The sequence below is a fragment of the Alosa sapidissima genome, chromosome 9 (genome assembly GCF_018492685.1).
Source record: "Alosa sapidissima isolate fAloSap1 chromosome 9, fAloSap1.pri, whole genome shotgun sequence".
Taxonomy (NCBI): Eukaryota; Metazoa; Chordata; class Actinopteri; order Clupeiformes; family Clupeidae; genus Alosa; species Alosa sapidissima.
The window spans coordinates 12003046-12015660 of NC_055965.1; the positions used below are offsets into that span (position 1 = coordinate 12003046).

Sequence of the window (12615 nt, forward strand, 5' to 3'; positions counted from 1 at the left end):
AACAGTTCTAAAATGTTGGTAAAACTACATTAAGAAAACAGCAATAATAAACAGCAATGCAATACCAATGATCAATAGCATGAACAAATATCATAAATCATTAGAACCGCTTAATTAAATGTACGCTGAACAGATATGCCTTTAGACCCATCTTGAAAGACCCAAAACAAACAAAAAAAAAAATCACTGGAGCACTAGGCAACCCAAATGCGCAAGTACGCATGTTCACAGCAAATTCAAGTAACAGCATTGAGCAGATGTTATATCCTCAAAAGATTTAGATGGATTATATTTCCAAAGTCTTTCCTAATTTGATTAGCAGTAAGGTATGATTATATTGGAATTACTTTTCAAAGAATGTGGGTGGCTCTTAAAAGAGCCTTTGTGTTGTGAAGCGTTACATTAACACTTCACTTGGAGCTGGTGTATTTTGTGACGGCCTTTGTTCCCTCGGACACGGCGTGCTTGGCCAGCTCACCGGGCAGAAGCAGGCGCACTGCGGTCTGGATCTCCCTGGAAGAGATGGTGGAACGCTTGTTATAGTGGGCCAAGCGGGAAGACTCTCCAGCGATACGCTCGAAGATGTCGTTCACGAAGGAATTCATGATACCCATCGCCTTGGAAGAGATCCCAGTGTCAGGGTGGACCTGCTTCAGGACCTTGTACACGTAGATGGCATAGCTCTCCTTCCTGGACTTTCTACGTTTCTTCCCTCCTTTGCCGGCAGTCTTGGTCACGGCTTTTTTAGAGCCCTTCTTGGGAGCAGGTTTAGCTGGGTCTGGCATATTGAGTTCTCGACTGAAAAACTGAGAATAAACGACTAGCGAAGTTATCTGGTATATATATATATCCCAGATTATATGCAAATTGAGGACTGCGTCACTTCACACACCCACTACCAGAATGGCAGTAATTTCCCTCCTAAACCAAATACTCAGACACGATTGGTCATTTTGAATAGAAGGGGCAGTCAGTAACAGAAGGTTAACACCACCCACAGATCATCTGTCTACACCACCTTTAATATGAGTACCCAGAGGTTCGCGTAATTTCTCGCACTTTTCTTCTGAAGGAAGCGAATCGTTGGAAATATATATAAAATAATTGTACATTTAGCGTTGCAATTCATGATTATGCCTACAGTTATTCGCAGTAATTTAGGTGCACTTCTCGAATCATCATTGATGTTTGTTTAACATGTTTAAATTGTCCTTTTTACTGAACTGTTTGCGCTGCAATTTGTTGGCAGACATTTTTACAGTAAAATAAATAGCACGGCACAGTAATACACAGGAAATTCCCCTTGGATTTAAACCAGATACTTTCTAATGAGACAGCACTCAAAAAATCCTCCATAGAAATGCATGGGCTTAGTTTGTAACGCCAGTTCTTCTTCTTCTTCTTCTTCTTTTTTATATGGCGGTTGGCAACCAGCTTTTTGGTGCATTACCGCCACCATCTGGACTGGAGTGTGGATCAAATGGTCATCCTACACTTTCCTAAATTCTTTTAAATAACCCAGTTACCTTCAAAAAAGAAAACAAAAAGGAAAAACAAATTTCACCTGATTCTCTTTGCAGTATATCATTCAAATTTAATGTCATCTGGATTTCACCAAGTTGTGAGATAAATCTTTGTCTGGCTTGATGGTACTCAGGACAAAACATAATTACATGCTCTATGGTCTCTTGACTATTACAATATTCACACATTCCATCAACATGCTTTTTCATGGTAACTAATGTTCTGTTTAGTCCTGTATGTCCTAGCCTCATTCTGGACACCACATCTTCTTCTTGCTTGCTTCTGCATGTATTCCTGCTCCTCCCCACCTTTCCTTGAATACTATGCAGGTGTCTTCCAGACTGTTCGTTATCCCATACAAATGGCCATTTTTCATTTATTTTAGCTTTGATTATACTTTTGACTTCAGCTTTGCTGTATTTAATATTCAACTCTATATCAGACTTCCCTGCTGCTTTCTTTGCACATTTATCTGCTAATTCATTACCTCCTACACCTATATGAGCTGGTACCCATATAAATGTAGTACTAATACCAGACTTAAGCAGATTGTTGGCTAATTGCATTACTTCATATACTATGTCCTGTCTAAACTCAGAGTGACAACGTTTAAGGCTTATTAAAGCTGAGCTAGAGTCTGACGCAATCACAGCTTGCTTAGGTCTATTGCTCTCTACCCACAATAAGGCCATCCATATTCCTAGAATTTCTGCTGTGTATACAGCTAAATCATCATTGATTCTCTTTCCAGATTCAATGTTTAATTGAGGGATAACATAAGCAACTCCCATTTTCTTATCAGTCTGCTTAGATGCATCAGTATATAAAATGACTGCTTCTTTATATTTGCTCGCAATGTAACTCTGGACCCTGTAATGATCCACTTCAACATCCTTCTTTTCCTCTAATAAGCCCAAGTCTACTGGAACCTCTGACATCAGCCAAGGAGGAACAACAGGATATGCCACTGTAGGGCTTATTTCAAGAGCACTGATTCCCATATTTATTACCTTTTGTTTTATTGTCCAACCAAAACTTTTAATAAGGTAACTCTCTCTCTCTTGACACTGCCATAAGACTGATTGACTCATGTGTTTTTCACTATGACCCCTTAGATTTGTCCAATACACAAGAGACAGCTGGTCTCTTCTAAGATAGAGAGGCATCTCTCCCATCTCTACCTGGACTGCTGCCACTGGTGTGGTCTTAATTGCCCCACAGCATAGCTTCAAACCTTGGTTCTGAATTACATCTAGTTTCTTAAGTGATGTTTTAGCAGCAGACCCATACACTACACACCCATAGTCAAATACAGATCTCATCAGCCCTGTATATGGCTTTTAAAGCAGGTCTACTTGCTCCCCATTCAACTCCACGCAGACACCTCATCACATTCAACACTTTCTTGCATTTCTCAATATTTTTTTGTATATGCATTGTCCAAGTTAATCGTTTGTCAAACCACATTCCTAAATATTTGAAGAATTCCACTCTTTCTAAATCTGCCCCAGATCATTTGATTTTAACATCTACATTTATTTTCTTCCTAGAGAAGAATAACGTCTTTGTTTTATCTATTGAGATCCTAAACCCCCATTGAAGGGCCCATTCTTGGACTCTGTTCACTGCCTGTTGCATCTTACCCACCACAAAATCTATATTTCTTCCTTTTTTCCACATTGCTCCATCATCTGCAAACAATGCCACCCCAACTGAATTTTGTATGTCTTTAAAAATATCATCAATCATTATTGAAAATAATAGTGGACTAACAATACTTCCTTGTGGGACACCATTTTCCACACTGTATTGCTCACTTAATTCTCCATTTATTTTAATTTGAATTGTTCTATTAGACAAAAACCCTTTAATCCATTGGAACATCCGTCCCTTTATTCCCAATATTTTAACCTTTATCAGTATACCTTCTTTCCACAACATATCATATGCCTTCTCAATGTCAAAAAACACTGCCACTACATTTTCTTTGTTCACTTGAGCCTTCCTTATTGTATCTTCAAGGCATACAATGGGATCCATGGTGCCTCTACCTTTCCTGAATCCACTTTGATAATGACTCATTAATCCTTTCGTTTCAACCCAATATGTAAGCCTGTCATTAATCATCCTTTCCATAGTTTTTCCCATCTGGGATGTTAATGCAATAGGTCTATAGTTAATTGCTATTTTAGGATCTTTCCCAGGTTTCCTAATAGGAATAATTATAGACTCCTTCCATGTTCTAGGAATACAGCCATCTATCCATACTTTATTATATAGACTTAACAAAACTTCCTTCCCCTTATCACTTAAGTTCTCCAACATGGAATAGCAGATTTTATCCATCCCTGGAGATGACTTACCTAATTTACTTAATGCCTTATTGAGTTCAGATTTCGTAAATAACACATCCAATACCCCTTCTTCCCTATCCTCAATGTCAAACACATTGCGATATTTTCCAATTGTAACTTCTCTACCTCTTTTTTCTTCTTGATTTAAATTCCCTGAGCTGTGCACCTTGGCTAATGTTTTAGCCATAACCTCTGCTTTTTCCTTATTATTGGTGATCGTTCTTTGCCCCTCAACCAACACTGGGTATCCATATTCCCTTCCATTCCCTTTCATTTTTTTAATCATATTCCAAACTCTCTCCACTGGAGTAGTTCGACCAATAGAGTCACAGAACTTTTTCCAATGATCTTTTTTAGCTTGTCTTATTGTTTTCCTAACTATTGCCTGAGATCTTTTATATTGAACTAAATTCTGAAAATTATGTGTTCTTTTTAACACTTTAAACGCTCTATTTCTACCTTTAATTGCTTCCTTACACTCTGTAGACCACCATGGCACTATTTTAGTTAACGTCTTAGGCTTAGTTTTTGGGATTGATACTCCTGCTGCAACAATTATTCCACTGCCAATTTCATTACACAACTTCTCAATATCCTGATTTTTATCAATAGATAGTAACAATTCATCACTTACTTCTCTATACTTACCCCAATCTGCTTTTCCTAAAATCCATCTCTCTTCTCTTATGACATGTTCATTTCTTAATTCCACTCCTATCTGAATTCTAATAGGATAATGATCACTTCCTACTGTGCTTTCCCTCACTACCTCCCAGTCACATCTATCTGCAATGGTTTTTGTGACAATAGTTAGATCTATTGCTGACTCTGTACCCCTTGCCACATCTATTCTAGTCCCAGATCCATCATTCAAACATACTAACTCTTTCTCTTCCATAAATTCTTCGACTACATTTCCATTCCCATCATCCCTCTCTCCCCATAATGTACTATGTGCATTAAAATCCCCACACCAGATAATTCTCCCTGTCAAATCCTTCCAAATATCCTCCAGTTGCCTTATCTCCACTTGTCTACATGGGTTATAAAAGTTTATAATTGTCACATTATCTTCATTTGTCCATACTTCTGTAGCAATGTATTCCAAGTCATTCCCCCTCTTTACCTCTCTATACTGAAGTCCCCTTTGTATAAAAATTACAACTCCTCCTCCTTTACCTATTTCCCTATCCCTTCTTATAGAGTCATACCCCTTTATTACAAAATCCAACCTAGGCACTAGCCAGGTTTCTTGTATACAAATAATATTAGGTTTCTCTTGTAAATTTTCAACATATTTTTTGAATTCTTGGCCGTTTGCAATTAAACTCCTAGCATTCCACTGAAGTATAATTAAAACCATTATACAGGCCCACTCCATGACTGTGATTGTTGTGTTTCATCATTAAGAATATCTCTTACTCTTTCCCAAGGCATTCCCTTTGCATCCAGGTATTTTTCAGCTGACTTTACAATTATTTTAATTCTTTCAGTTCTACTAGTGGTCTGTGCTGAGCAATTGATTATCTCAGCCATGAAGAGCACAAAATCACCTTTACTCACAATCAACGTATCTTCTTTTAGTTGATCACACTTTACACATTCCTTTACATCTTTAGTCCCATCCTTTATTGTTTCTACCGGTACACCTACACCTCTTGGGACTTTCTTAGTTGCCTCTGCATAGGAAACCCCTTGGACTACTTTAATTCGCTGTACCTCCTGCATTCTTTTGTTAGCCTCACAACCTCCATATGCTGCACTATGTTCTCCTCCACAGTTGCAACATTTTAGTTTTGCCCCTTCTTCACACTTTCCATATTCATGTTCACCACTACATTTGCTACATATTTGTTTGCCCTTGCATATCGCCGCTACATGCCCATATCTTTGACATTTAAAGCACCGCAGTGGTGGAGGAATGTAAACCTTGACATCATAGCTCATGTAACCAATCAAGACTTTTCCTGGGAGTTTAGCTTCGTCAAAAGTTAACAGTACTGATAGACTGTCACATATAACTCCATTCCTTCTTGTTTTAAGTCGCTTTGCTTCCCTTACTTTAACATTTTGTATTCCTTCTTTCACTGAATCCACTGACTCACTTAGAGGAATCCCAGAGATCACACCCCTAACAAAGTTTTTGTCATATGCCATTGAACACTTCACTCGCTGTCCATTTAGTTTATTTGTCTTTATTGCTTTCTGTTGTTGTTCATCACTTTTACATATTACCAGTAAAGAACCATTCCTCAATTGTTTAGCGCTCCTTACCTCCCCAATATCTTTATGCAGACTTTTGGTTAGTTGGATTGGACTCCACTCGTTAAAAGTAGTCCCCTCTTGTAACAATTTGATAAACACCTTGAACTCATCTTCACTCCTTTTCACCGTTTTTATTTCTTTATCAATGTCACTATAATCTGATTCGTCTCTATCTTTAGTTTTCCGTTTCCTATTGATTACTTTCCACTCATCCAAACTCCCGCGTCCAACATCCATCTCCCCATCCTCACTTCCTGATCCGTCATTTCCTGACCTCTGACCATTCACAGTCCAGTTGTTGCCAACCGCCTGTAGCTCACGATCACCAGACAAACGTCTACGCTCCTTTCCTCCAGTCGCCGCCATTCCCACCTTGCCGCGCGCCTGTAACGCCAGTTGTCAATGCATATCACACCCCTTCCGCGGCAAAACGTTGACAAGTGAATACATTGAGCCAATCATGTGCTATGTTGTGAATACATTGAGCCAATAATGTGGTGTGTTGTGAAGACATCGTGCCAATCATGTGTTGTGATCTCGCCGCTGGAGCAAGATTGCAGTAGATTGGTGTCGTGAAGCCTTGCGCACGCGCATTTCTGCCGAGATGGATGCCCGATGAGTGCCCACAAAGTGTTGCCATATGGCCGCAGAGTGGAGGGACTTGCCTAAAAGGACTTTGTTTAAACTCACTGTATTTCTATACATTATTACGTTCCTGTCTGTCAGGCCAAATGTATACTTGATTTATTATAGAAAGTGACAACTGGTCCAACGTGTTTGCGTGACTCAAACGATGAAAGGCGGCCTATTTGATTTAATGATGTTTTATAAACAAAGTTCGGGTGGAGCCTTCGGGATGATTGACAGCAATTAACTCACCCACTGCCGCCGCAGGGTAGGCCTATTTAAGCCGACCTCCTTTTCCATATGTCACACGCTCCGACGTTCGCGAAATCATTCAGTCTGCGTATTGTTCGCATTGACAAGACAGCTCTCATGGAACTGGAAATCCACCCAGCGCCAGCAAGGCGTTGACCTTACCCACTGGACAGTGGCTCGCATCCGCAGCACTCTCCATTCCCGCGGCATCGCGTTCCGTATGTCGGATAGGAAGTTCCATCTCCTCCGCCTTCTAACGCAGTCGGATAACCCGGTCTTTTCGCCCTCCCGCTCCCTCACTTTGTTTTCCTCCCCAGACCAGGAAGCAAGCTGCTCCTTCTGGCATCCCGACGCGGTTCCTTCCGCCGGCCATTCAGCCGGACGAAGCACACACCACCAGCCACCTCGCGAACCGGGCACGCCGACAGCACTTTCCGGCACCACACGCTTCAGAGCGTATCATTCCGCTGCTTCAGCCACAGCCACTGCCACGTCAGCGGCTCAGGCCCATTCCCGCCGCATCTCCGCCGTATTTCCGGGTCCAACCCCACTTCTCCAGACGGCCCCGGTAGCGACAGCGTCGCTACTCCCCCCCACTCCTTCTTTCCCTCCCCCATCCACCTCCCCTAGCCAGGACTCGGTCCAGGCCTGCCCCACCTCCAGTCGTTCCGACGACTGCTCCCTCCCTCCCCCCTCTCCCCCCTCCCCTTTCCATTCCGGGAGCCACGTCTGTACAGCACGCCTCAACTCACGAAGCGTCAGCTCGAAGAGTCACCTCACTAGCTCCCCATCTCTCTTATGAGTTAGCGAGCACCTGGTCTCAGTCGGCGCCGATAGTGACAGCGTCGCTACTCCCCCCTAACCCTCTTTCCTTCCCCGTCCCACTTCCCGCGACCCTGTCCCAGGTTGCTCCCCTTCCGGTCGCGTCAGCGACCGCTCCCTCCCTCCCCCCTTTTCTCCCTTCCCATCTCTTCCCCGGCTCCGCGCTAGACCAGCCCGCAGCAGCGGGTCATCAGCACTCAGCGAGTGCTTCGGACCACGACGTCCCGTTCCGGCAGCAAAACTATTCTTTAGCCACAGCACAGGCCCTGCCACCGCCTCCTCACGCTGCAGCATTCGAACCACCACCCGTCACAGCGTCCACCAGGAACCTCATCTTGTCAGGTGCAGACGTAGACCTTTCTACCTTTCTTCCCTCCCTTCCTATTCCCTCTCATAACCGGGATCTAGTTTGCGGCGAACTGGTTTTTCTCTAAAAAATTCTGGCCCAGCATCAAAAACCCTGTAATTTCCCGAGTTCACCGTAGCTTTTACCAACTACACAGAAGTCGTCTGTTTCGTGTTCTCCAGTCGACGCAAATGACTAAGCTAAATGACTACCTGGCCATCATCGCCGGCCTAGCCGTATCCTACGGTGGAGCTCATTTTCATACGTAGGCTACCACCGGCTGTTTTCAGCAAAATGCGCTGCCAGAGTCGGCCTCTGGAACTAAAACCCCTACTGGGGCGCGCTCGATATGGAGCTCCATAACCGCGTTTTCCTAGGACTTAAGCCATCTTGTCCCCTCTGCAATAGCCCCAGTCACGGCGCGGTCGAGTGTCCACTAGTCAACTCATTCCCCAGGGCCGCCCTTTCATCTCGCATCTCCTAAACTGCGCTCAGCAACCCCATCTCTCGAAGACGTCGTATCTCTAGATGCCCAGTGTCTGGCCGATATCAAACTCTGGAGGATGTTTTAGACGAATGGAATGGTCTGTGCATGTTCTACGACGACTGCCAATCATCTCCAGAAGAGCTCCAGTTGTACACCGACGCAGCCCCCTCAACAGGCTTCGGAGGCTTTTTCAAAGGGCGCTGGTTTGCATCCCCGTGGCCACTAGAGTTCAGAGAGCTAACAACTGGAAACGAATCGTCAGCCATGTTCGAACTCTACCCCGTAGCCATCACGGCCCTACCTGGGGGAATGAGTGGACCTCCAAGAGTGTGATAATCCACAGCGACAACGAAGCCGTAGTGCACGTCATTAATAACGAGCTCAAAATCGCCTGCGCTTTCCCCTCTTAGTAGGCGTCTAATCTGGATAGCAGCCAGCTACCAGCTTATTATAAGAGCCGCGCACGTCCCCGGTTGGCACCATGGAATTGCTGACTCTCTCTCTCGTCTTAAATTCCAGAGATTCAGAAGCTCGGCTCCAGAGGCGGACCCGTACCCTACTCCACTCCCCAGCTTTTCGGAGACCATCTTCCCATAAACCACCCCCTCAGCTATCTTCAGCCCATCACGGCCGACCTAGCCCTTCAAGCCCTCGCACCCAGGACCATGCAGTCCTATTGGACTGCTTGGTCGTGCTTCAAACAGTTCCACGCAAAGCACTCACTACCATTTCCCAGTTTCGATGCAGTCACCATATCATCATTTATCACCTACGCCCACACTTCACTCGGGATCAAAGTTTCTTCCATTAGAGTCTACCTAGCTGGCATTCATTTCTTCTACAAACGCCCCCACGGCTCCGAATGCCCCTTCTCCGACACCAGGATAGGCTTGTTAATTAAAGGTATCCGTAGGCAACATCCAGTCCCCCAAGACTCCCGCCTTCCCATTACCTCAAGCATTCTCGCCACCCGCCTCGCTACCCTTTGCAAAGGGTCATGTCACCGCATTCCGATTCCACCATCTCCGTTATGTTTCTACTGGCCTTTTTGGGCTGCTGAGATGTAGCGAGTTTACATGCCCTTCGTCTCTCTTCATTCCCGATGTCCACCCGTGCATCGCAGATCTAGAGCAGCTAGACCAAGACACCATTCGATTTACCATCAAACAGAGTAAAACCGATCAGTCCCGAAAGGACACTCCATATCCATTTAACTCCGCCTCAGATCTTCAGCCTTTCCAATACCTATCTCACTACATCTCATATCGGTCAGCTCAAGCTTCGTCTACTAGCCCGCCCTTCGTGCCAGACGAAGGGCTACCCATCACTCGCCACAGATTCCAGACACTCTTAAAAACCATTCTAGTCAAATCTGGTTTTCCCGCGGATCGCTACTCCGCACACTCCTTCAGGATAGGAGCTGCCACAACAGCTGCGCTCAACGGCTTATCGGAGCAACAAATTAAAATACTGGGCCGTTGGTCCTCGGATGCCTACCAGTCTTACATCCGCTCCAATCTAGCGGATTTACGACTCGCTCAGCAAGCACTTATGTAGTTGGTAGCGGCCTTCTCTGTGATCTTTTGGGGTGCAAGCGGTCATCGCTCTATCGCGATATCCGCTCCAGGCACTCCAGGACCACGGACAGCTACCTTGCCAAACACGCACTTCTCCCATACATTCTAGTCTAGCTGAAGCAATCATATAGAAGGGCGAACTAGTGAAATGATGTTTTATAAACAAAGTTCGGGTGGAGCCTTCGGGATGATTGACAGCAATTAACTCACCCACTGCCGCCGCAGGGTAGGCCTATTTAAGCCGACCTCCTTTTCCATACGTCACACGCTCCGACGTTCGCGAAATCATCCCCCCTCCTCCCCCTACTCCTCCATTTCACCAATTGCCCTGTTACTCATCCTCCTTACACAGGGGGGTGCAAGCGGTCATCGCTCTATCGCGATATCCGCTCCAGGCACTCCAGGACCACGGACAGCTACCTTGCCAAACACGCACTTCTCCCATACATTCTAGTCTAGCTGAAGCAATCATATAGAAGGGCGAACTAGTGAATGGGGTAGGATTACTCGGCATGGAACAAACATGTTTTTGTTGTTGTTTTCTTTATAGGTTATTTGACATTTTTATATTTTGTTTGATGTTTGAATGTCTAATTTCACGTTGGTGCCATTCTTTAACGCGCTCATGACCTCGCATCGTATGTTTATTTACAGGAGTTTGGTTTTCATACTAGGAAGCTACACATTTGGACATCATATTCTTGACAAACGTAGCTCATTCAATGCTGCAGTTTTGCGAATCTTATGATAATGCATATTGTCATTGAGACTAATTCAAGTGGGGGGTCTATAACATAGGCTATATCCGCACACTGCCCCGTATGCTCCTAGTTTAATGGTAGCCTAGGTTACGTTTCGACTACTCGGGTCTTAGTCAGGTATACCAAAGTCCTTTTAGGCAAGTCCCTCCACTCGGCGGCCATATACCAACGTTTTATGGGCACTCATCGGGCACAGTCTTTGGGTCGAATTGCGCGTGCGCAAGGCTTCACGACACCAATCTTGCTCCAGCGGCGAGATCACAACACATGATTGGCACGATGTCTTCACAACACACCATATGATTGGCTCAATGTATTCACATCACACCACATGATTGGCTCAATGTATTCACATGTCGACGTTTTGCCGAGGAAGGGGTGGGATATGTGTAGACAACGGCCATATTGGCGTGACAAACTAGCCCCATGCATTTCTATGGAGTATTTTTTGAGTGCTGTGTCTCCACATTAGAATGTCTCTGGGTATACCTTATACCTCACGAAGACCTGAGTGGTCAAAACGTTATAACCTAGCCTACCTTTAAACTGGGAGCATACGAGGCAGTGAGCATCCTTTCTTTTTTACGTTGTTACTAACCTGCACCTGACGAATTTGTATGTGCTCATCTCTACGCTAGGATAACTTCCATTACCCCATTAAACAGGAAAACCAGCTTTTATAAGGAATTGGGTGGCTGTTAAAAGAGCCTTTAGGCTTAGACGAAGGAGAGATCTGATCTTCAACCACCAAAACCGTACAGAGTACGTCCCTAGCGTTTCAAAGCATAGACAACATCCATAGCGGTCAACAGACATAATTTCACTGTTCTTTGTTTATATGAACTTGCAACCAGTGAAAATCTATTGAGCAGTCAGTACTGTAAACAAATGGAAAGCACAACGTTCAGGGCCATACGCCATACGATTTGTTTACAGTATTTTTCAGTATACAGCCTACAATGCACTGTACAGTGTCCAATACAAATCCTCTTTCTTGCCCAACTTCACTTCCTCCCCGTCCCTCACCTCACATATGCACTCGTCCTCTCATATAGTTTCTTCTCTCCATTCTCATTCCCACCTTCAACAACCTGTCTGCTCTCTAAACTGGTTTATATTGGTTGTGTCACATCATCTGAAACAAGTTAAATCAATTTTGAGTGGTTGTGTTTAATCAATGACATGTCTATTTCTATTTAATTTTTGCCACTTGTGTTTACCAGTATGGATGGCATGTTGTGCATTAGAGAGCAGAATGTGTTTTGAGAATGAGAATGTGTTCAAAGTTTTGCTAAAAATTGTAAGTGAGATCTGCAAATTGTGCAAAGCAAGCAAAATCATCATGTCTAGCTTGGGCTTTGATGACTCTCATGTGTGGGCTCCTTGAAACACACACACACACACACACACACAAATAAAAATGCACATATATAAAAGTGTATTTGGCAAATACAAAATGTGATAGCCTACTCCCATTCACCCAGCCTAACGTACAGCTATAAGCGATCATACCTAGGGGACATCGTTCTAGGATCCAAAGCTGTGTATGCCATCCCCACCCTACATAGTCAGATTGTGCGTCAGAAAGTGTGTCTAATGT

At 44.1% G+C, this 12615-nt stretch overlaps 1 protein-coding gene across 1 annotated transcript; it reads right to left on the minus strand.

Annotated features, from left to right (window-relative positions):
* Positions 1-267: 267 nt before the first annotated feature.
* On the minus strand, positions 268-785 carry LOC121719210 (histone H2B-like). The gene has a single exon (XM_042104648.1). The coding sequence runs from the start codon at positions 783-785 to the stop codon at positions 411-413; it is 375 nt and encodes a 124-aa protein (XP_041960582.1). The 3' UTR covers positions 268-410.
* Between the last annotated feature and the right edge of the window lie 11830 nt (positions 786-12615).

Coding starts and splice junctions, on each gene's coding strand:
- LOC121719210 (XM_042104648.1), bottom strand. CDS start 785: ATGCCAGACCCAGCTAAACCTGCTCCCAAGAAGGGCTCTAAAAAAGCC.